Below are 25,559 nucleotides of genomic sequence, written 5' to 3'. Positions count from 1 at the left end.
CTGTATGGAATATACTGTTTATGGAAAAATGCCCCATACAACCCACTCTGAAAAATCTGAACTATCCCTTTAAGTAATGTGAATAAATGCCTCATACTGGCTTTTTAAATGTATATAGACTCGGTTCCACAGCCTGATTGGCTCCTCTGTAAACTGGAACTTAAAGTATTTCTTCTTACAGCTGTTGCTTCACAAGTCTGTAGAAACACATTGCACGCAGCTTAGCTGCTGATTGTGGTTAGCCGGGGAAGCGAGATAGATTTGTGTGGATTGTGTAACGACATATCGGCCACCCCCATTATCACCAGCGTGTAGGCCGGGGCTTCATGTGTCTCAAGATTTTTAACTTTTTTTTTGCCTCACATGACAAAAAACTGTTTGTATTGCCTCCACTTTTAAGAGATTAAACAGTGTCATCTTTAACCCCTTGTTTTCCTGTAGCTTCACTGACTAAACCATGGGGCAGATTTTCTCAGATTGTCCCATTCAGTGGTAGAATGTAACTAAGTGCATATACACAAGTGCTGTACTTAGGTACAAATTTGAGGTACTTGTACTTTACTTGAGTCTTTTAATCCCACTTTATACTTTTACTCCACTACATTTCAGAGGGAAATATTGTACTTTTTACTTCACTACATTTATTGGAACACTTTAGTTACGCTACTTTACAAAATAAGATTTTTGCATAAAATTAAACAGTTAATAAAATTAAATTACAACTAAAATTATTAGGTGATTAATCAATAAGCCGATTTACAGAAAATTAATTAGCAACTATTCTGATAAACATTTGAGTCATTATACGTTTTCTCTCTTTCATTTTCTTTTAAATAATTTTGAGTTTTTTGGGGTGATTTTTTTATTTTTTTGAACTGGTACATTTAAGTCATTTTTTCCTTCATTTTTAGAAGCTTGGACTTTTAGGGTCTTTTTTAATTTTTATAAATTGGGTACTTTGGCATCTGTCTTAATTAATACTTCAATCATTTTGTTTTTATTCTTTTAATAGTTTTGAGTGTTTTGGGTGTTTTTTCATTTTTCTGAATTGGGTACTTTGGCGATTATTTCTATAAATATTTAAGTCTGTAATAGTTTTGAATTTTGCATGGTGCTTTTTCTAGTTTCTGAATTAGATACATTTTCCTGATTATACTTACAAACTTTTACTCAAGTAACATTTTCTTAAATATTGCAGGACTTTTACTTTTAACAGAGTGTTTTCACAGTATGACAGCTGTACTTTCACTTAAGTAAAGAAAATGAATATTTCCTCCACCACTGGTTCCATACAAAAGGGCAGCAGAGTCTATATGCACATGAATGTTTGCTCAGGTAGTCAATAGAGAAAGAGAAACTAATGAGGTCAGAGTACTCTCTGTTTACACAGCAGGCCCATATCATTGTCCTATATGATAGTAAAATTAAAAAGACCTTTATTCTCCTGTGTGTGGCAGTCCATTATCCACTGGGGGATTCCCAGTTATCCACCAGTTAGGCTCTATGACTAAGACCATCATCACTCTTCAGACTTTCTCTGAGAGACACCAGTGGGTGTTTTCAGTCTCCTGCTCTGTGTTGAAACCAGTTTAAGGTCTGCGATGATTGCACATCATCAGCAGCGTGTGGTTTGTGGTGGCCTTTTACCGGCAGCGTGACTTTGCACTGTGACGTCATACGTCGCATAGGTAAACTTACCTGTTGTCCTCGTGACATCATCGTGTATAAGGCGGTCACCTGTTTCCTTGTTTTTCGCACCAGGATGGCCGAGTGGTTAAGGCGTTGGACTTAAGATCCAATGGACATTAGTCCTCGTGGGTTCGAACCCCACTCCTGGTAAAACCGGAAGTTTTAAGCCTAATATGGAAAATTAAACACAGGTAACTCACGTGCTTAAGAAAAATAAAAAAAAGAAGAAACCTCTATGTATCACACAACAGCAACAAAATGCAAAACGGAAAAAAACGAATGCATGTGGATATAATCGTAGTCAATAGTAAACATAAAATAATACAGCTACAATAATGAAATACGTTCAAAGTATTATGTCTTATTTAATTATCGCCATGCATGCATTACCGTATATATTTCTAGCAATTATTTATTATTTTAATTATTAATATTTGTATTTCTTTATTATCATAATTAGTTTATTTACATAGCTGATTAATAAATACAGAAATAAATAAATACAAAAAGTATGTCCTATATTTACGTTATTTATGTCTGGTTTAACTATCGAGTTTAATGTATCTATTAATTTATTTCAGTGTTTATTATTTTCTTTATTCGTTTACATATTTATTTTTTTACTGTATTTATTTAAACATGTATTAATATATTATTTTAAAATATTTTTTATATAACCCTGCGTATAAAGCGGGCTACTCTTTTCGACACAGTTTCGACACACAGACGTTTCCGGTGGCTATATGTAGCTTAAACTCTGATATGGCACCATATATGAGACAAAATTACGCAATTCTGTGTTTTATGTACATGTCGTTGGTCCTTCAGATGAGGCACGGTAGCATTTTTTAGCTGGAGACGATTTTTAAGGCTCTTTTGTGACTTCAAAAGCAGCTAATCACACCTGTGTTTGTCATTTAAGCTAATTAAAGTAAGCTAACACACTTGCGGACGACTCAGGAAGCTAACACAGGTTCAGGAGGGGAAACACCTCGACTCAACTGATAAACTTTGGGTAAGTTATGAAAATGTTTTTCCTTTTGTAGCGGGGATTTGAAGGTAAATACAGGCAGTGCACGACTTTAAATCAATATTTGAATGTATAATTTGGTCCAAATGTACACAAAACATAGCGTAACCACTAATACTCAAAGGCCGTTCCCCCTGTGTCCACTGACTGCTCTTTTAACACGAAAAAATAGCAAAAAATGTGGTTATTTATTTTCTGGAGCAGTAAAACTTTGGTTTAAATATGCTGTGGTGGTTTAAACAAGAAAAACAGTGGCCTGTAATTTGAACTGATATGATTAGAAACCATGTAACCCTTTGAAACATGAGCAAACTGGTTGATTTCTTTAAAAAACTATGGAAAAAGGCAATGAGCAACTGAAGAAGAAATTGCCCAAAAATTAGGGAAAAAAACCCTGTAAAAGTACAAGAAAATAACCTGAAAATTAGTAAAATAAATAAATAAAGGAAGAAAAAAAAAAACCCAAAACAAGGAAATTACCTGAAAAACTGTGCTTCAAATTAGAATTTTAAATATACATTTCCTCTAGCTCTGTTGAAATAATTTTATTAATCTTCCTAAAATTTGAGGAACATTTCTTTATAAGTTGGTTATTGCCTTCCCCTCCTAGTTTTAGAAAATAAATTGCACCAATATTCTCAGGGGTTCAGAGGTTAAATATTTATGAAAGGCGTCTGAAAGCTGCACAAGAAAAGTGAAGTCACTGCAGGTTTCAGAGGGTTTAATGGTCGTTTTCTGCGTCACTCAATAAGTGATGCATAAAAACAGATTTAACCTTCACAATATTTTGTGTATTTACATCAGTGAAATGACACTGGGTCACAAGCTGAATCCTAACAGGGGAGGGTGTTCACTGTTTTCAATCTGGCGCCATCTAGCTGTAAACAAGTAGAACCCATATAACCCATAATAGATTAAGCATTTTTTTAGGAAAACATTGGGCCTTATGCAGTAAAATGTCTGAAGTTTGATGAATAATCATCTGATTAAGTGTGAGAAGTATGTTGCATTATTCTCTTGTGATTTAGAAATATTATCACAACTAAAAATGCAGAAATACTTTGTTGTCACCTGCCATTTTTTTCTGGCAGCATCATTAATCTAATCGGCAGTCTTCAGAGAGCTGTTTTCTGTTGCCTCTTTGTAGAACCAGTGTAATACAAAGGACAGTGCGTTATTGTTATAATTTTATTTTTACAGAAAGTTAAGAATGTATTTATTTACACAAGGGATGGTGTAGAACACTATATATGATATATACTTTTGATGGTCTTGAAGATATGAAATCTCTGTTTGTGTTGTAATGTGTTTAGTCGAACTGTGAGTATGAATGTTATGTGTCTTTATGTAATCTAGTAACCGAAATATTGTAAATTAAAATAATGGGGACCCCAGGAAGAGCAGGATTTAAACAGATTAAAACAGGGGCTATTGGGGCTCTTAATAAACAAATGAGCAAAAAAAAAATGTAATCCCAGGATTCAATGGGCACTAATAAAATAAAAAAATGACAATACAAACAAAAATTTGTTCTTATAGTTTCCAACATGAGACCCATTGAGAATATGCACTGCTTTCAATTTCCTAAATCGTATTGTTACTGTTGCTGAATCAACAGATTCAAAATAAATTAAAGTTTTATTGCCATACAGACTTGCATTTTGTAATACTGACCATTAGCCTGTTGGGCATTGAGTATTAGTCCAAAAAGAGCTTTGTAAGTTTTGATCCAGTGCACTAACACTCCCAATTTTTCCCTTCAGTTCATTTCTTATCTTGAATTAAATGCAGGCTGCAATGTACGATGTCTCTGTAATTTCTACCGTGTTAACACTTTGTCAGCTGTAGGCTAAACCTGTGAATTATGCTGAAACCACAGGCTGAAACAAAGTACTGTGACGCAAGTGATCTGCTGTTCAGGGGCAGTGTAACATTCAGGCTTTGTCACGAACATGGTTAAGAGCAATAAAAGAGAAAGGAAATCAACATTTAAAAACTGAGAGCCTCTTTATTCAAATGCTTCAAAAGTCAAACAAATGAAGCTGGCATATTGTGGTGAAAAACACATCAGCAGGAGTGAAAACAAAACGTAATATGCTGATGATAGTGTTGATACACTCCAGGTGCCTGCAAAAACTGTCTCACTAAAAAAGGTGTGCTGCAGATGAAATACATTTGTCTTAATATTTTATGAACCTCAGTGGAGCAACAGATTTTATCAACTCAATCCACTAAACCTGAAGAACGACTGCATGTGATCAGGTCATTATGACACAAGTTTAAAAAACGCTACAGTAAATATGAATCGTACTAAACCAACTGCGCCTGAGAAAAAATCTGTATGAATGAGTTGCAACTGGACTGATACATTTTCCAAAAGACATCAAACTCACATGCAAAACACGAGGGAGTGAAATTCCCACTATTTTTAAGCAAAGACAACCCCCTCTGCATTATAATTTAAATTTTACAGTACATGCCTTCATGTGCAAATCAGTAATTTCAATACAAATCTACAGAGACATTACAGAGACAGATTATTTTTTTCCTTCAAAATAAAAGTACCAGTACAAAAATAAGAAATAAACCAAACATGAATTGGGACTTGTCCGAGTAAAAAGAAGTCCGAGCTGAATTCTGTCATCACTTGGGCTTTACATCAAACTTAAAAAAATTTAAAAACACACAAATTCCTCAAAGGAATATACCAGTTACTTTTCTTTGACATTTTCAACCAAAATCCACATTGCAAACATTTGAGTTTCTCATATTAGTGAGCAAAATAAAAATCTCTCGTGTTATTTCTTAATTCAAACTGAAAATATAAATAAAAAGGTGTCTGATCACTCCAGAGAACATTCAAGCAGCATTTGTGCCTGGTTTGGTTACTCTGTTATAAACATAATGTTGATAGATGAAAAACATGAAATTTATTAGTCCAGCACTGCAACACACACTGTTATTTATGCCATTATAATACTGAGCGGTTCACCAGTCAGTTCGTCTGAGACCCCACGATAAAACAAGCAGCTGACGAGTCATCAAGTTGACTTAACACAAACTACTGGGTGACAAAGCTTCATGCTACAACCCTGAGACGCCAACATTTGAACACAGTGGACACGTAGTGACAAAAACATGATAAATAAAGATAATTAGTGATGCTCGTTACTGGAGGGAAGCGTGTGCCCGTTTTGTCTTAACACCTGGCCTGCAGGGTATTATGAGGTCTGACGCTAAAGGAGGCAAACCAGGCTGACCACAGTCACTGATGGATTTTTATATTCACTGAGTACATTCATCATTTTACTTGCTACATTTAGATCTTTGTATAAAACCTACAAACAATTGCTGGTTAGAAGTAGCTGGTAGAACAGACAAACCACAAGCCAACCACAGCTATAAATATGTTGCCATTTAGCTGGTGAATAGTGTTGTGCCGTCTCTCACCTGACTAACATGCCTGCTCATTAGTCAGAAATAAGGGAAAAGGAGGATGGACTGCCTTAGCGTAAACGTGCCACACCACGCTACATTTAAAAACCAAACATGACGGTGGTGACATGCTTATGCTGGTGAACGAAAACCCACAGTGAATACAGTATGACCATCCTGTAAAGAGGCATACATTGTGCACCGCTACCACAGATGTTTGGTCAGTCATAAAAATGTAGAATTTAAAGCCATGAAATCTATGAGCCTGTTTACACCGGGTGTTATCATGCATTTTGGGTGATACAATGACAAGTGGACAGCTCTTCAGCGTCTCCACATGCATCTTGAGTGACCACTTTAATCGGCTCTCTTCCCCGCTCTGAATCAGGGTAAACACGTAAATCATTGCTGTTTGCGAAGAACAAGTCTGTTGTCGTGCTATAAGCACACACACGGCCTTTACTATTTAAATGGAGTAAAATCGTATTTAATTTGACGGCTGCCTGTGTGTTGACAGCCACTCCTAGCACACACAGCCTGTTCAAGGCGTTATGCTGCTTTGCCATTCAGTTTAAACGGTACGATCACAGAACGTGGTGGACAGAGTTGTCTTGCCTTTGAGCTGACAACGTAAGTAGTAACATAGTGTCTAAGTAAAAGGGACAGCTGGCAGGACAGGATTATGGGCAGGGTGGGTATGATGTTTTGGTGTGTCATTACAAAGTTACACCGCAAACTACTGGCCTGGCATGCATACTCCAGCATTTTCGGTTGTTTTTGCAGATCCGTATGCACGAGGATCTTTCTCCAAATGTCATCATATGAGGCCGTTCTGGTCTTTACATGGCCTTAGTAGCGGCCCTATAGCATGATATCTGGTTAAAAGGAGAAAAAGTTGAATTGTTAAACTGCTGGTGTAATATCGTTGGGATGTTGAACAGCTGCTGCTGCTGTGTTGAGTTGTGCTACGTGGGCAGATTTTAAACTGACTGTTGGAGTAGTGTTGACTGTAAGGAGTAGAGTTGCTCCAGAGACGGCCCTTAAACTCTGCATCTGAGGAACTGCACCAACAAAAAAATGCTCTCATTTGGTGGTGGTTCAGACAAGCAAGGACATCAACCGAGCAGGCGGTCATTCAGTGTGGCTGCAGACACATTAGTGTTTGCACTGCTGAAACGACGTGGCCATGTGGGGCCTGTACCACCTCTGAATGTGGTCTGAGTGATCAAATCTCAAGACACATTGAGGACATATTTGGTCAATTCACACCTGTACTTGGAGCTGTCCACTTATGATCTGCCACCCAGGATGTGTTTTAATATCAGGTGTAAACAGAGCCTAGGAGCTCTAAGCAGCACACTCGTGGTCACTCTAAGTATCAGGATAAGATATAAAACCGTGCAAGACACCAGTAAACTGTTCCAGCTGGAAGCAGCAGAGAAATCTCACTGAGACGTTCCAAACAACCTCATGACTAGAAAATCAAGTGTATCATAAATTAAGGCCGTACTCTTACCTCAATCGTAGCACAGTACTGACTCTTTGATATAAAAATAAAAAAAAAATCTACATCAAAACATCTGGTTATTTACACAATGTCAGAGTAAATATGGGTACAGCTTCAGTACACTGACATTGATAAATCCATCAGAGAAGATGATACAAGGCGAGAAATTTAATTTGTTTACAGTCCCGATCTGTGACAGCAGCCTCAAATCTACCCACTACTGGCTTTGCCTTATTTAGGGGGGTGAAGATTATTTCCACTGTGAGAAAAAGAACCAACAGTTTATAATGTTCAACCAGGAGTTATCTTTTTTTGAGGCTGGAAGAGATTAATGTCTGTAAACACTGAAGGGAAATACATGTGTATTTGAGATCTGATGGTCTCAGAAAAGTCCAAAAGAAGACGTAATCCTCACTTTATGCTACTGGTTTGAGAACTGAGCGTAAACACCTTCCCTCTTTGGTGAGCTCTCTGGTGAAGCACATGCACGGCAGAGGGATTGCCTCTTCCCGACGGGCAATCGTATTGAACTTGCACTTCTTGAGGTGGTCGGCCATGCTGGCGATGTTGGCAAACTTCCACTCGTTCACTGTGCCGAAAGCTGTGCTGAATCGCCACACCTATATCACAAATAATCGAGAGTCGATCAGTTGCTCCTCGTGATGTGACAGCGTAGTGTTACATCTTCCCCAAAAACAAGTGAAGTTAAATACTAAATGTGTTTTTAAGGGGAGACCCTACAGGTTTTTTTTATGCACTCGTCAATTTTGAGATTTTAAGCTTTTTTGCCTCCATCATACTGGGAGAGAGAGAGAGATGTCCAATATAATATAAAAATTACACTACAAATGTACTACAATAAGAAACAAGTTTGTAAAATCCTTTGACTCTTAATGTATCAACATAATTTTTAACTAGGCTTTCTTCAATTTACAGATTTGTTATGAAAATATGTGCAAAATATTACATATTGCATATCAAAACATAAAATTTCAAAAATTGTTACACACAAATTAACTGTTTTAATATAAGTAATAAACTGGTGAAGTTTCATGATTACATCTTTTAAAAGTTTTACCCTATTCACCTGTAGTGTCTCCCCTTAAAAAAAGCAAATGTGACTCACCTTGTCAGTGATCTGCCATGATGGAGATCCGTCATCACGCCGTTTCTTCTCCCACAGCAGGACGACCATGCCACGCATCTGGAGCAGACTAGCACACACATCCCTCATGGTGCGGGACACTCTAGAAAGCTGGCACAAGCTAAAGCTGTCCAGGAAGCTCGCTACATGTTGCAACACCTCAAATGGTAGGCTGCTGAACTGATCGCTTCGTGAGCCAAAGCGGCAGCTCTTTCTCGGGAGGTTGTCTCCGCTTCTTAAGGGCAAACCAGGCTGAACCCCAAACGAGCCGAGGTGCCTGTCATGGATGATCCTGAAGCCCTGTACAGACGGGCAGAATCGTCTTTGGGAGTAGGTGCAGCCATAGTAGGCCAAGGGGCAGCGTTGCTCCATCCAGCCGTTGAGTCCGGCGTGAATGTCCCCGTGAACATTTTTGAAATGAGATGAGAACTCATCCCGTCTGAACAGCTGCCCGCACACAAATGTGAACATGGAGCGCTGCTTTGTTTGGTATCGAGCCACACATTCGAGCACAAGGTCCAGCCTGAGGGTGTGGAAGGGGCTAGGGTTGGAGAGCTGTGGGCTGGCGTGATCGCAGGCAGAGGCCGAAGCGATGTCTCCCACCATGGTGTTAGTTGCAAGAATGGCTGAGGGGAAGGAGAATGTCTGAGTACCAAAGTCAATGTGGTAACCATCGACGAACCTGCTGTCTGAGATTCCTCTGCCTCCTGGGGAGTCACCGAGGCAAAAGAGCAGAGCTGCAGTGATGAGATCGATGCCGTGGAGGCCCATGGGGTCGTCTGCTACTTCCAGGTCAGATGTGTCCACCGCCTTGTCCTCCATCTTTGCTCGAAACAAGTAAGGATCTGACAGCAGAGCTCGACGTCCATTAAATGTAAACATACTTATTCCTCTGAGCACCTCTACATTCTGTAGTTTGCGCTCCAAACACCGATACCTGAGTTCAGTGGGTAAGTGTTGCAAGAAGTTATTTCTCACGTGATCAGACAGCAGGAATGGCATTGGATGTGGAACCGGCTCTTGCTGGGGTATGGGAGGCTCCAGTGCTACAACAGGCATGTAATTCTGAGGCATCTCTGGCCATACGAGGTTGGAATCATCTATTGGCTCCTCAATAACATCTTTCTTCTCTTCAAAAAACAGCTCAACAAAATCGTTTTCTTCTGCCCAGCTGATACCATCTTCTTCTCCATCTGTCCCGACTGCGCAGTCCACCCCACCTACAGCTCCGAGCTCACACTCTGAATCAGAGTCGCTCTCCTGCATATCTACATTCTTCCCATCTTCTGCAACATAAACATCATGACTCTCACCATTTTCCCCATTGTGGAGTGCTCCATTTTTATCAGTCTTTTCCCCGTTTAAATTTCCAACAATTACATCAATATCCTTGGAGTTAGTGAGGATGTCCAAGGCAGCTGCTAAACTTCTGCTTGTCTCCACTGAGGCTCTATACAACCCGTTGTAGGGCTCCTCTTCCATATCAACTGTGACGTTACCTAATATAGTTTCCGGTAGGCTTGACGCTGTGGCCATTTTGACGCTTTCATCCGCTTCTTTATCCCCATTCTTTGACACAGTGGTTGTGACCTTCAGTGACTCTAACAACATCCTCTGATCCTGCAATGCCAACGCCATGTCTAGCTGCTCCACCTCATCAAAGTCTTTGCTCAAGTTTTCATAGGATTTGCGATCGGCATAGCTCACGGGCCAGCGGTTCCACTCCATAGTACAACACACTATACTTGCTGGGCACGTCTCAAGGTGTTGTGCCATCTTGATCCTTGCAATAGTGAACGGGCAGCCAAATCCACTGTTAAGGCATGGCAGCCGCTCATATGGACACAGCAGACGGTGTTCCTCTAGTTTACACGAGTGAAAAACTGCTCCACAGACAAGAGGACAGCCGATGAGGTCGCAGCAAACACCTGCCTCTGGTCTTGCCATGCATCTTCTGTTGATGCATTTCAGGCAGTGGGAGTGCAGGCCATCCATTTTTTACTGTAGTGCTTCTTGCCGAAATGGTTCTGGCAGGGAAAGGGGTGTGAAGTATTCAACCCTGAAATAAAGTCAACAGATAAATAGTTATCATTTAAAAAACAAACAAAAAAAATGCACACAAAGCACAGAGCTGCTGGTGTTGCATTATCCCATGAACATTAAAGGTCCCATGTAATGGGTTCATTGTGGTTCATTGGCGTATTTTGCGTTTCAATCGGAGCATGTTTGAATGCTTCAGTGTTTAAAAAACATATTATTCTCATTCTGTTGGCCTGTATATACATGTTTCACCCTCTGTCTGAGACACTCAGTTTTTTTAGCGCTTGTCTATTTAAGCCCCCCTCCCGAAAAAGCTCTGTCTGCTCTGATTGGTCAGCATTTTTGTGTCTTCCACAACTGTGCTGTGGTTGTTTTTGCACCGTCACTGCAGTTGGGAAATGACAAACTAGCGTCAAAAATAGTCTTTGAGTCTTTTAATGATGAATACAGACTCCTGCAGTTTGTTGGATGGGAATGTTATTTCCTTTCACTCAGGGGCAGAATGTACTTGCTGATTTGCTGTTGGTTGTAGAGGTGTGTCTGTTAAGTTTTCGACCTAGTCATGGGCGTCATGGGGCGATGCAACAGTTGGCTCTCATTCCCACTGGTTCTCTTGTAGTCTTAATTTGGAACATTTATATTGTACAGTTTAAAGCTGTGTAGATGATAAAATTGTGACATCACAACTTTATGCAAATCTGGACGCTCTGATTGCATTCCTGTTGATACTCTGAGTATCTGTATAGCACTGATACCTGCTTTATATTAAAAAAAAGACATGGTAATCAGACTTTTTACAAATGGGGCCTTTAATTTATGTTTTCGACATAACACACGTGAGGTCTTCAAATTATGCTCCCTCTCTGTACATGTTTACTAAATCTTTGGGCTGTTCAGGGACCTTTCCCAATACATCTTAGGTTTCATGGTGGGCAAATCTGAACCCTCACCTTTAACTCTCTGAGAACTGCCCTTCACTTGGAGTTTGGTGTTTTCAACATCATTTGGAGTTTCAACATCATGTGCAAACTGTTGACCTAACAGACACAACAGACCCATGTGGTAAACACCTCTGAATCATTAGCCCCGGGCTTAGTTTTGTAGTGTGCATAATAATGGCTGCTGGATAAAACGACACCCAACAACAACTTAAAGTCCCACAATAATGCAGCAAGTCCAAACCACAAAGCCACACAGGAAAGCTATTGTTCAAGTCTTTGCAGCCATCGCCAGCTTGTTAAATTACGCAAGCATAGCTGGCAAGTTAGCCAACAGCTAAAAACACAAACAACACAGCAACAGCCGGCTTTACACGTTTTTACCCATTATAATCCAAGCGGCCATAATATCACAATACCCTGTTTAACTAAAATAAGGTGTTTTAATAATAACTGCGCACGGAAACATGTGAGCTGCTAAATCGAAAAACTTTAAACAAAAGAGCATCAACAACATGGCCAGGCTGTTAGCATTAGCAGCTAAACTTCGTTAGCTAATCAGTTAGCTGGTAGCTTCTAGAAACTGCTTACCCGAGTTACGGGGTTCTCCCGGTGTATGGTATCAATACTTCGTTACTTAAATCAGCGCCGTCGACCTCAGCAGCGTGGGCACTAAAGCTACATAATCATCTCACAGTGTTAAATGTGTCCAAATCTCCTTATGATATGAACTGGCTGCAGCTGGTTCTCCGGCTCTGAGTCCTTCGCTGCTCTGTCGGCGTTTGTGTTGATCCTGGAGCTGTGGGACGTCGTAGCGTTACGTCATCACGTAAATGGACATATTTAGGTCTATGGACGCAGAGCAGAGAGGACACTGAAATAGACAGACCGGGGGAATACCCCGAGGACAGTTTTACATGTAATCACTCATGAAATGTCTCTGCTGTTATTTTGGGATTTTAATGGATACAGATTGTTGCCAGGAAATTTAACAGCTAATCTGCTATCACTTTACCTTAATATAATAACCGTTTTACAAACTGTTTAGGGACTGTTTTTTACTTATCAGAGTTGGGGGATGGCTGGAGTGTGAATTTGTTTTGTGTTTTTATTAGGGTTGTTAAATTATTCTTTTTTTTTTTTTTTAACAGTGATTAACTCTGCCTTTTTCTTCCTTTACCTTATATCGCAGAATTTCTATAGTTTATCGTGATTAATTCCTTTTTTGAATCACGCTTTCAGTTTCATTATTTTGCATTACAAAACAATTTTGAACATAGACTGTATATAAAGATGGACAACATGGCAGTTCCCCCAAAGTGTAGCTTTTCAATCCCGATCGCCCCCTAGTGTCTGTCTCCATAATAAGTCATAAAGCCCGCTCTAGTGAATGGGACATAGACAACACTAAAAAATAAAATAAATGTTTGTTCAAGTGTTTGTTTTAATGATAAGTTCAGTTTTAATGAGTTATTAAATTATACAAAAGGGGGATTTTCCGCCATGATTGACAGCTGTAAAAGCCAATCCAGGTTCTCAATAACATCACCAACCGTATCCGGGATATTTTAGCCTCACTTGAGCATAGCGGGGGTAAGTGGGAGCGCATTGTCCATCTTTATGTACAGTCTATGGTTTTGAAGTCCATATTGACAAGATAAAGCAATTAAAACCTGTTCCCATTCCAAACTCGTCTAATGGTGCCACTCTGTCAGTGCTTTTGGCGTACAACGCCAAAGGCCATCTTCATGGCCATCTATGTGCAACATGCACAGATGTGGTCTGATGAGAACGCGGTCTTACAGAACTGGTGGCGTCGTTATTGTACGCTGTTAGATGGCTGTAAAGCACCAGGTGCGTCCACATGCAACGTGCATGGATGGCATCACTTGGGAATGCAGCCAGGTGGAACCGGTGGAGTTGTTATCATACGCTACGTTATCATTTTTTCTTTAAAAAATTGCAGTAAAATAAATACAAAATACAGCCATTTAAATTTGTACCCACCCATCCCAAAGCCAAAATAAAAAACTCCAGTCCATCCTCAGTGCTTGAAAAATTATTGAAAGTGCTTCTCCCTTTTTGCACAACCCCCTCCTGTCTCATAAATAACAAACAGTCCCTTACATTCAGTTCATTCAGTTGCAATCATGTCTACACAAATTTATCTTACTTAATATATATATTTTATGTATGTCTGTATTTTATTCCTATATTTCACCTTGTATTATTTGATGTCTTACATTCAGTTTTTGTTTTTACTGGTGTGATTTTCTTTTTTAGATTTTTAAATGAGCTGGAGGGAGCCTGAGCCCTAAGATTTTATAAATTGGTCATGTGTTGTGTAGATACAGATTTTACATGTAAAGTAACTATAACTGTAGTTAAATAACAATATTTCCCCAAGAAGTTAAGTAATATGGAAGCAAAAGTAGCATGAAGAGGAAAATAAAGTACCTCTAAATGGTACTTTTAAGTATTTCATTGAATGCACTTTTTCACTACTGTGAAATAAAAGGAGAGACAGCATAGCAGGAGACCTTTATTCAAGCTGATTTTTTACAGTTCAAGAATTTTACTCTATAAAGAGAAACATATAAAAGACTTTAATAATCATAAATCACACCTGTACATGTGTGTTTGTATTTTTACATGTTTATGTGTCCATGTCTTTGCTCAAACAGGTCCCTGATTCCCACGACTCATGAGGCCACCTCTGAGATGTGGTGAATGTTGGACAGGGTGAGCTGCGCCTCCCTCGCAGGGTAGAAGCGTCTGGAGCGAAGCCACAGCCTCCCAAACACTCCTGTGATCAGCAGCAGGACGACCAGCAGTCCTCCAAGGACAAAGGTCTCCACAGGAGGGACCCCGGCTGCATCTGCATAATAAAGAAAACAGGTAGACACACTCTTTGCATATGGATGCATAAAATTAGCGTTGAAGTTGTAAAAGATCTAAGATCCATATAGAGAAGAAATAAACATACTCAGACTGGGCTTTTCACTATTGCTTAGTAGTCGTCTGATTGGTCCGTAAGACACTGTATGAGACAGAGGGATGTCTCTCCGTATCCTGATTAATTCATCTTCACCGTCACTGGAACAGTTCTGTTTAAGGCATGAAAGACACGAAGTCTCAGTGTCACTGAGTTCACATCTCACATCAGGACCGCTTAACTTCAGCTAATGCAGCTGAAAAACAATTCTAGGCCAAAGGGGTCTATATTAAGGACATAAGCTGCACATATAGTGGGCTACTTGTCTGAACTGGCCTCTGACTACCAGTGCGAGAAATGCATGAGCTCACTCACAGGCTGGCACAGTCCCGCAGTGTTGTGGCAGATCTGGACGTTGCAGTGGAGGAAGACGTTGGTGTAAGAGCTGCCGACAAACTTGAACATTTGTATCCTGAACGTGGCCTCTGGACCTTGACCGTTCCTCAACACGCTCAGAGTCTGTTCATTCGCCAACACCGGGCAGCTATGAGAGGGAGACAAAGCAGTCAGTGAAGCCTGGTGGCAGTGAGATTTAAATCTAGAATGAAATATTGTAAAATAGAGACAAAGAAAACTACCTTTCTCACTGTCAAAGTGATTCAACACAGCCAGAGACAAATTTGTATTTTCTTTTCCCTGTGGCATTTTGAAATCACTGTGCATTTATTTGCCCTGCTGTTGCTAACAGTACCAAATACTGCCTGGTTGTCAAGGGCATGCACAGCTGTTGAGCTGAAACGCATGTGGCCTCTTGCACAGGAGTCACATGACCAGGCTCTCAGAGTAGTTGTCTGGCCGGCTCTCGAGGCAACAAATTCTCTTATTTCAGATTTCAACAGAGCTCCTGTAAGAGGACTTGGAGCTGTTTGGAAAGAGCATGCGTGTGTAGAAATAGCTCACATGCCAAAATCAGGTTTCAACACAACATCTATAAGTCTCCTGGACTATTTATTTGTACTCTTTTTAGATGTAAGAACCAGGCTTTGTATAAATCCACAATGAGATGTTTCTTTTTTCCCCTATTTGTTCATGAAATTAAAAAAAAAAAAACTTTTGCACAGCACAAATTTACTTGAAGGTTTATTGTGTATGATTTAGTAGCATCCAGTGGAAAGGTTGCAGAACTGAAACTTCTCTTGTGTACCAAGGGTGTAGGAGAACTATGATGACAGACAACATGAAAACTTAAAAACGTGAATGGCTTTATCTAGAGCCAGTGTTTGATTTGTCCGTTTTGGGCTACTGTAGAAACATGGCACACTCCTTGGGATGGGACCTGCTACGTATTTAGATAAACATAGACGGCTCATTCTAAAGGCCCTGACACACCAATCAGATGGTCAATGTCGGGTTCGCCGGTGAGCGTCTGACATCCAAGTTTGTGCTGTTGTGTCCTGCACCATTGGCATAAGTCAGCTTTTGACAGTTTTTTAAGTCCAAAACAGCTTGTTGAATTTGCGTCAGAGACATAGACTGAATAAATAAAGGGCGTAGCTACTGTGGTGTCATTAATTGGTTTGCGGTTTGCCTCTTGTTTTTTTGGAGCCAGGAAAGATTAGAGCTCTGGAGGAGCAAGGGGTGAATCTGACCTTCAGACTGCGGTCACACTGAGATTTTTTTTTTTTTTTTTTTCTTTGGTTGATATTTTTCCTCAGCCCCTGTCTTACATTTTGTACATTACTGAAATTAACTATTGAGACCCAAAGTTTTTGTGCCAGGCTGTAAACATGTTTATTTTTGCTGTAAAGTTGGGCATTTTAACAGGGATCTCTGGGGATTTACTCTGCTGTGGGACCTAGACTCGAGTGGCCGTTTAAGGAATTGTATTTTTTTGGCTCTTCCTCAGTGGCTTCATTATTCGGCTTCATTATTATTGGCCCTTTTGGCAGTTGAAATGACGTTGGAGGAAGCGGAGCTCGTTGGTAAATGATATCACTCTGATTGGCAGCTCAGCTCAGTGCACGAGAAGAGAAACGGGCATGAGATTGAAACAAGCTTGTAATATAAGGTTAGATTAATATTTTTAGCCGTTGAGCATTTTTGAAGAAACAGTTTGTAATTTCTTGTGTTACTGTTTGCTGGCTAATTAGCATCTTGAATCCGTCCTTCTGGTTTTTCAGTTTCCTCTTTTTAAATGATGAGTACAGACTACCACCACCTGCTGCTAATAAGTAATTTCCTCTCACTAAGGCGCACAACGTATGTGCTGGTTGTCCGTTGACTGCAGTCTTTGTGGTGTGTTCTAGTGCAACTTTTGGTCGAGACAGGCAACATGAGGCAATGTAACAGTCGGCCTTTGTTTTCTGGGAGCTCTTTGATGTTGGATTGTGTATCCAGCCCTTACACGAAAACACAATGATCCTTATTTTTGGATGATTATAAACTAATGACGACATTAGTGGTCACCCAATATTGTTTTTTCAGGGCCGATACTGATACCAATTATTAGTACTACTTAATAAGACTGATAACCGATATTTTGAATGGATGTGCATTTACAATAAAAATGAAAATATGTCTGTTAAAAATGTTGAATTTGAAAGCGAGCAAACTCCAACACAAACCTTTGTTTAAATGCCTTTAGCAAATGTTTAATCACAACTGAGCCTTTCAACATCATACACAGCAATTTCCCTGCAACTTCTGAAAATAAAAAAAAAGTAAAAAAAAAAAAAAATAGCTCTCTGAGGTGTTACAAAGTAAAAGTTCCTCCCATGCTGACACTTTGTTTGCACTTTTTCATTAATTAATTTAAGATAAAAATGCCAATACAGATCGGCAAAATGCCAGATACTAATAATCTGTCGACCCCTAGAAAACATAGTTATGAATATTATATATAATTTCTGCCAATAGATGCCCCTGCATGCAACACACTGGACCTTTAGAGTGTTAAAAGGTTTACCTGTCTCTGATGAAGGTGTACTGAATATTACTGTATGGATCACTGGTTGGTGTGGCCCAGCATCTCTCCATACGCAGCATCAGATGAGCCGGTATCTAAGAGACAGATGGGGTTGGGTAACAGTCAAGTCATGCTTTACTCAGAGTTATTACTTTTCCATGTTGGCCTACAAATTGATGATTCATAGTTAGTAAACAACAGCTGTCTGAGGGCTTATAGCAACATGAAAGAGAAGAAGACACGTGTCGCTGGTTGAGTGTTAGATTTCCAGCATTGCTTGGAACATCCTGCAGCAAAACATATTGCTTAACATAACGTGCTAAACCCTCTTCAAAAATAGCTGTCAATAGTAAGAATACCTGAAAGTCTAATATGTTTTTCAAACCTCAGTATACACAATCAAGACTCTACATGTATTTCACTCTTATAGTTAAATATGAGTTCCCATTAATAGAGGGAATGCTATACAAAACATTGCTTTAAAAGGTGTTTATAGTGTTTATAATGTAATCTTCATATCAGCGTGAGGTGAACACATCAAAGGGATCATTTGGATATTTGAAGTGGGGTTGTATGAGGTAACTCTCCATAGTCAGGGTTTTATCTACAGGAGATGGAGGTCGATGCCCCCAGTTTGGAGAAGCAGCCAAGCTTTGAACATAGGCTATATGTAACATGTTACACACAATTGTATATATTCTTATTGTTATTCTTACACATGTATATCTTTACTATTAATTGTAGCAAAGCACACATATTTAGATTTTTAACTTATATACTAGTTTTATGTATTGCATTGTAGCATAATTGATTTTATTTATATAGTTTAGTTAATAGGGACAATATCAATTAACATAGTACAACTTTCACCTATTACAACCAAACGGCAAAAGGCAGTTTTATATTTTACACACTTAACACGCTCAGCAAATTATCTATATTCTGATTTAAATATTCGCATTTTAGTACTAATTGCCTTCTTTACATTTATACTTTTACACACTTACATACTCAGCATACTATACATACTTAATTTTGTAAATAGTTACATACTAGTGCAAATTGTTTACGTTCACTGAATTTCTATTTTTATATTTCTATTTTTATATACTTATGCTGATACTTATTTATACTTTCGATAATTCTTTATGCTGGCATCAGAGCACCTTTAATGAACCACTATTTCCCCTTGGGGATCAATAAAGTATGTCTGATTTTGATTTGATTACCACGAGAGCTAAGCAATGTATGGCTGTGGATACATTTTAGCAGCAGAATATTTTTTAGCCACTTAAACAATATTGTTTTAATGCCCTATTTGTACGGGACTAGTGTTACGAGGGACCTCTGGCCTATGAAAACTGCTTTGGCAATTATTATTGAAACTATGACAGCATTTTGGGTGCAGGAGGTGTATCTCCCTACACAGTATGGAAACTGTTGGCAGAAAAAGCTCAAATCCATCAGAGGAGTGAAATGTTGAAATATGATTAGATAGATAATATGTGACAAGGTGTGGCATAATCGGTTTCCTTCAGTTAATCCTAATTTAAAAAGGAAGAAAAAACAGATTAACACTGTACATGACTGCTAGTGGAGCTGTGTAGTGTTTCTGTGTTGCGTAGAGTGGAATATAAAATGACAGTGTGTATCATATCCAGGGGATGAAGTCAGTAAATTGGAGTAAAATACAGACTGTGCTTATCCTGTGCTATCCCATGCACTGCACAAAATACACATGTGGATGGTAATTTCTAAATCACATGAGGTCCTTTGGTAATTATAGTCCTATGCAAATAGAGCTTAAGTTTACATGATATTTAGAATATTTTCACTGCTTTACCTCACTGTCAGACATCCCTTTTCTTTGGCGCAACACTTTATCATCTGTAAAACTTCTGTATTCCTACGCATACCACACACTGTATTTTGCAGACCAGCTGTTTGGGTGAAATTATTCTTGATAAAATGTACATTATAAGCTGCTACTGATTTTTTTAGTGGCTGAATTGTTATTCTGGGTTTCAACAATATGTGTAATACTACTACTACTACTACTACTACTACTACTACTACTACTACTACTACTACTACTACTACTACTACTACTACTACTAATAATAATAATAACAATAACAATAATAATAATAATTATTATTATTATATATTTAAGTCATTAAATATAATGACTATAAGTATAAGTCATTAATTGTGTTTTTTTTTTTTTTTTTTTTTTCTTTAATTTTCTTTCAGGTAATTTTCTTGGAACGTTTACAAATTTCTTGCTAATTTTGGGGTAATTTCCTATTAAATTTCTAATATTTTTGAAAGAAATCAGGCTTATTTGTTCAGGTTTCAAAGGATTAATAAGTCTGGCGACACACTTTGATTTACCATGAAAACTTTGACAAAGATGTCGTCATCTAGCGTCAGTGATGGAACAGTGGTCCATCTGTCCTCAAAGGCTTCATCTTTGTACAGTAACATTGACACTGAAAAGTTCCCGTCCTCTGTGTTCAGAGTGATGGTTCTTTTGTGAGAAAGAAGAAGATAATTAAAGTAAGTTCACACATTAAAATTAAATCATATTACAAGTCAGTTCAGGAAAAATAAAAAATGTAAAAATAAACACTCACCTGACATCTACTCTGATCATGTTTTCTCCATTTGGTTGTTGAACCAGGTAGTTTATGGGGTAGCGGCACACAAATGTTATGTTGATATAGTTTCTCGTTATTATGTCTGTGTCGTTGTTGTGTATGGTGTTTATGAACATGATGTGCGAATCATCTGAGGCCTGAAAAAAGGGACACACATGAAGGTCAAATAATCTTCTAAGAGACATTTGAATTGCAAAGTCCAAATAGATTTCTTAAACTGCTTTATATTTTTTTAATACAAGAGTTGATACCCGCTATGCTATTTTTTGTGAGAGGTGAGAACAACTGGAGAAATCTGGCGTGGATGTTAGGTGAAAGGCAGCTTGACGACATTAGGTGTCTCATGTCCAGACAGTGTCTCTTCTTACATGTTTTATTTAATTTGGTCGATGAACACGCAGCTCAAGCATCCTGCTGACCCACTGACCCTGATCTGCACTCATTTACCTTGTGCGCCATTACACAGCAATGTGTTTGCAGAAAATTATCATTTCATTATTGAGTAATCCACTAATCCTACCTTTGTTTAGTTAATCTACATTAGATTTAGAAACCGTGAAAAATCACACTTTTCTTGCAATGGCAACATCTTGAATTTTTTTCTTAAATCCAAATATATTTAATTTTCTATTGCGTTAGAAAAGCTGCAATGATTAATGAATTAGTTGTACACTATTAGAGTAATAGCCAACTAATTTTTATAATCGGTTTGAGTCTTTTCTTTTTTTTGAGAAAAAAAGTTTAAATTCCAGCTTCTTAAATTTCAACATTTTCTGGTTTCTTTATGACAGTAAACTGAATAACTTTGTGCTGTGGAAAAAAAGACATCAAAAGAACAAAAGAATCAACAGATTATTCAGCAGTGAAAATAATAGTTAATTGCAACACATTAAACTAAGAAAAGCAACAAATTCTCACATTTTCTAACCCAGAATCTTTGACAAGTTTAGTAGTAGTAGTAGTAGTAGTAGTAGTTGTAGTTGTAGTTGTAGTAGTAGTATTTTGCATTCTGATGTGTTTTTCAATGACAACCTTCTATTTTTTTCTTTGTGTAACCCTTTTTTTCAGTGTTAGTATTTTTTAATTTATTTAGTCTTTTTAGTTTTTTGTCAGTTTCAACTTTCTGTCAGTGATTTGGTGTGGAGGGGGAGAGTTTGAGGGGAGGGTCAGAGACAGCGTGATTTACATTTAGCCTGTTTTTCAACTCACAAAATGAGTGATATGAAGAAAAAAAGACATCTTTCTTAAAGTTGTAAGAATGACAGTAAAATTTAACAGGAGTCTTTGAGGTGCTGTTATGTAACCTCTTTCCCAAGTTGTAACTTCTACAGTTTTCATCCTTTCACACTTTAACTGTAAATGTGAGTGACACTGTTCAATATTCAGCCATTGGCAGCTGACGTAGGTCAAACTGTAAAACGTGGCCGGGTGAAAAGGTTGTGTCTGAGGTTTGTCTGAGCTCCTGCTGGGCGCAGACGGAGGGTGGCTGCTGTGGTCTCTGAGCAGCTTGAATTGCCTCGTTCTCTAACACTGAGACGTCTTTTACAACCTCTTGGTAAACACACAACCCCCCACTATGAGCACCAGTGACAGGTCTCTGCTGCCAGCAACAGGTCTTCATTACGCCACAACAGGCACCTGCGCTTATCAACATGAAGGCTCCGTGACGATCACTGAAACATGAGCGAGGACGCTGTCATGTTTCAATAAAAAATGTCTGACCTTTAACCCAACAATTCAGTCATTTCTTTACTGACGGCAGGTTTTAAAGGCTCTAAGTTCAAGGTGAAAGCAAGATTGACAGCTATGGCATTCCTCTCCTTTAGCAACAGCCATCTAATCCAGCGCGGGCTTACTTTCCTCAGCCGCTATGCGAAAACCTTGTAAACTGCTGAGGTGGTGTACTGGGAGATTTCTTCCCCGTTGGAAGCTGCGTTAACCTTTTGCTTGCTTTACAAGAACGCATTCCAAGCGAGCGATTCAAGCACACTCGTACACAGAAGTAGGGATTTACAGCTCGCCAACGTTTGAATCTACAAGAGTGGCTGGATTAAAATAATCAGGAGGCTAGTTGGCCAATGATTTATGGCCTTCCTATTCAGTGAGCATCAACAAATAATCATCATTTCCATGTAAATCCTGATAATTTAGAACTGCGAGGCCATTCAGGATCCCCTTTGCTGCTTTGAATAAGGCCCTGCGCTGTTGCAGAGAAAAGGAACAACGCCGCCCTTCTTTCTTGACATACACGCCACTCCCCCCCTTCTTCTTTTCTCCGCAGTCTTTTCTGTCTGGGCTACGAGTTTGTGCCTTTCTCTGTCCGTCTTATTATACTTGCTATGAGCTAATTCCATAGTGTCCATCTGAACACAGAGCCTCACAGTGCGCATTTACGTCACAGCAGGAAAAAAAAGCCTCTGGTCTTATTCAAGGTATTTTTTGCTGTTATGTAAAGTGCAATAAATCGACTAAAGTAGCTCCTTTTTTTGGCGCTGAAGAGATCCTTATTAGGGAACCAGTTCCCACAACAACCACAGACATCGTAAAAAAGATAATTTATTATGATGGGGATCTTATGATGTCTATGCTAAGTGTAGTTTGTCTTTATCCTTTTGTTGGAGGTTGTTCTAAATGTCTGAGTTCACGTGCAACGTTTGATTAGTTAGACCCCTGCAGACACGGCCCTGATTGAAAAGTTGTCATTGACTTTAGTGTTAAAATGTGGAGCAAAAGATTGAAGGTGATACCATTATTGTTCCGCAGTCCGAGAGATTCGTCTTTATGCTGAAAACGTAGTCATCGCCGACCTCAACGCCACGACACTCCGGGTCATTTAAATGCAAATCCCAAACCTAAACAAAAAAAACCCACACACACAAATCTATTATTAAGTAAAACTACACTGCAAATAGTTTAGGACATCAGCACTGGGGAATGCCTACATTGAGAGAATACATTTGACTTTTTTTTGGTGTTCACTTACATAAACTGGAGGCACTTTGTTGAGGAAAAAAGCACTGGGAATAACAACCTCCATATGGTCGTTGGTGCAAATGACAGTTTCATTGAGCTCTAAAAGAACGAAGATAAAAACATTAAATCTCATGCAACAAGTATTCCTTTTTTAGATAATGTGAAGAAATTTTTTCTTAAACCTCTTTTGGGTACTTTGGGTTCTCTGGTGAGAGGAGGGCAACACACACACACGTTTTGTTTTGTTTTCTCTATGGTGTTTTTGTGTATTTATATGAAGCTAGGATAATAAGAAAGGCATTTGTAGATATCACATTTGGGCTATATTTCATGTATATTTGCTATTAACTTGAAAAAATGTTTTCAGATGGATTTTGGGCTTGCATCATTAATGCTGTTTGCTTGAATATTGGAGGGATTTTTGACTTGTTTTTGTGTGATTATGGACACACTTCCAACACAGCTGGTAAATATCATGCAATTATGAGCTGTATTTAAGCACTGTGTCACCTTAAAATGTTTGAATGTGTCTTTGAAAAGGTCCTTGAGACCAAAACATTGATACTTTTTCCATAAATTAGTGCAGAGTTATTAAGTGTGACCAGGAATTTACGTCTTTCTTTTTACTTTGGGCTCTCTTCCAATCTCTCTCTTAGACTCCAAATACCGTTATTTTTACTTATTTTGGGTATCATGTTCAGTCGCATAGACAATCTATATATTCTACACACTATATATTATACACACTATATATTATACATATAAAGTCAAGCTATCGATATCTAAGTGTCAGGAGTTGAACGTACTCAAGTACTGTAGTATTTCCATTTTCTGCTAATTTCAACTTTTCACTCAATTTATGACAGCTAAATTTAAAATATAAGATTAAGCAAAGCAACAGATTTATAAAGTATATGGACTATTCTTAAAAATTAATATGATCTTTATAGAGTAAATGTCGTTAAAAAAGGGAGTTAACATCAACTTTGACCAGCGACATGAAAACGCTGCTTACACACTAATGCATAAATAATAATGATCCAATAATACCGTGTTTGATAATCTGCTATAGATTATCGGCCTGGTTGATTATCATGGCCGATATTTGGCATTTTCCCAATTATCTGTGCTTTATTGTAATGATTGCAAAGAAAGTGTCAGCATGGGAGGAACTTTTACTTTGTAAATCCTCAGGAAGCAATTTTTATTTATTTTAATTTAAATGTTCACTTGACATTATAAAAAAAAAAGTTGCTGGGAACTTGCTCTATATGATGTTGAAAGTTTAAGTTTTGATTAAACATTTATTGGAATTTGTTATATTCCAAATTCTACATATTGACAGAAAGATGTTCATTTTTATTGTAAATGCATATTGGTTCCAATATCGGTCTCATTAACTACTAATAATCTGTATCGGTATCAGCCCTGAAAACACTATAATGCAGGACTTTTACTTGTGATTGTGGTATACAGAAGTATTCAGATCCCAAGTAAAGGATCCAAATGTCTTTTTCACCATTGCTACATGCTTAATGCCAAATTACAGTGCTGCTGCTATGAAAAAACTTTATTTCCGTAGTCAACCTACAGAAAGTTCATTGAGTATTTGTAACACTCCAACAGTTTATCAATTGAGGTCCAACAATTCTATAGTGAAGTGAAGTCTATTCTCGCCACTAGTTTGTGTTATATTAAACATAAATTTTAATTTATTGTAATGCTATTTGTGAGATTTAAGCATTTCCTCAATTTTGTGTTAACTTCTTTAAAATTGAGATTTTTGATCCATCCACCCAGCTTGTGCAAAGAGTAATGTACAATACATGAACATACCTACATATTCTCAAAAGAAATTAGTTGACTTCGAACTTTTCACTCAACCAATGCAGCTTTAGTTGAGTGAATAGCTCAAATTCAACTTAACTGAATTGTTAAAACTCAACTAATAAGCTGCTTAAATGTTACAAAAATATCTGTAGGTGGATTCAGCAAATAACGTTATTGAAATTAAAAAGACCATTTCAAAGAACATTTCAAACGTAGGGAAGCCCATGCTAAACCAATAATCGTCAATATGAAAAATGACTCTTTAATGACTTCCCCCTAAAAAAGCAGTTTATTTGACCCTTGACACTTCACTCCCAGGTGTGTGATGTGAGGTGTGAGCTCACCCTCCTCCTCCAGCTCCAAATACTCGGCCGAGGTGACCATCCTCGTGGTGAACAGTAACCAGGCAAAAA

The 25,559-nt window shown here is 38.3% G+C and overlaps 2 protein-coding genes and 1 non-coding gene across 3 annotated transcripts; 1 reads left to right on the top strand and 2 right to left on the bottom strand.

The window, feature by feature from the left end:
* The first annotated feature begins 1,756 nt into the window (after positions 1 to 1,756).
* On the top strand, positions 1,757 to 1,839 carry trnal-uaa. Its single transcript has one exon. It is a non-coding gene; the product is annotated as a tRNA-Leu (tRNA).
* Positions 1,840 to 4,703: 2,864 nt separating this feature from the next.
* On the bottom strand, positions 4,704 to 12,564 carry fbxo30a (F-box protein 30a). Its single transcript, XM_042501008.1, has 3 exons — positions 12,375 to 12,564; positions 8,788 to 10,864; positions 4,704 to 8,281 (listed from the first exon to the last, which is right to left on the bottom strand). The coding sequence occupies exons 2-3, from the start codon at positions 10,798 to 10,800 to the stop codon at positions 8,078 to 8,080; spliced, it is 2,217 nt and encodes a 738-aa protein (XP_042356942.1). The 5' UTR covers positions 10,801 to 10,864; positions 12,375 to 12,564; the 3' UTR covers positions 4,704 to 8,077.
* Positions 12,565 to 14,485: 1,921 nt separating this feature from the next.
* si:dkeyp-110a12.4 (alpha-tectorin) lies at positions 14,486 to 25,530 on the bottom strand. Its single transcript, XM_042500746.1, has 9 exons — positions 25,491 to 25,530; positions 23,327 to 23,415; positions 23,091 to 23,195; positions 20,320 to 20,480; positions 20,078 to 20,213; positions 17,684 to 17,778; positions 15,094 to 15,262; positions 14,770 to 14,890; positions 14,486 to 14,661 (listed from the first exon to the last, which is right to left on the bottom strand). The coding sequence occupies exons 1-9, from the start codon at positions 25,528 to 25,530 to the stop codon at positions 14,486 to 14,488; spliced, it is 1,092 nt and encodes a 363-aa protein (XP_042356680.1).
* Positions 25,531 to 25,559: the final 29 nt, after the last annotated feature.

Source organism: Plectropomus leopardus, chromosome 14 (assembly GCF_008729295.1).
Source record: "Plectropomus leopardus isolate mb chromosome 14, YSFRI_Pleo_2.0, whole genome shotgun sequence".
Classification (NCBI taxonomy): domain Eukaryota; kingdom Metazoa; phylum Chordata; class Actinopteri; order Perciformes; family Serranidae; genus Plectropomus; species Plectropomus leopardus.
Note: the sequence above shows the minus strand (reverse complement) of the source record. Positions and strands in the feature narration are given on the sequence as shown.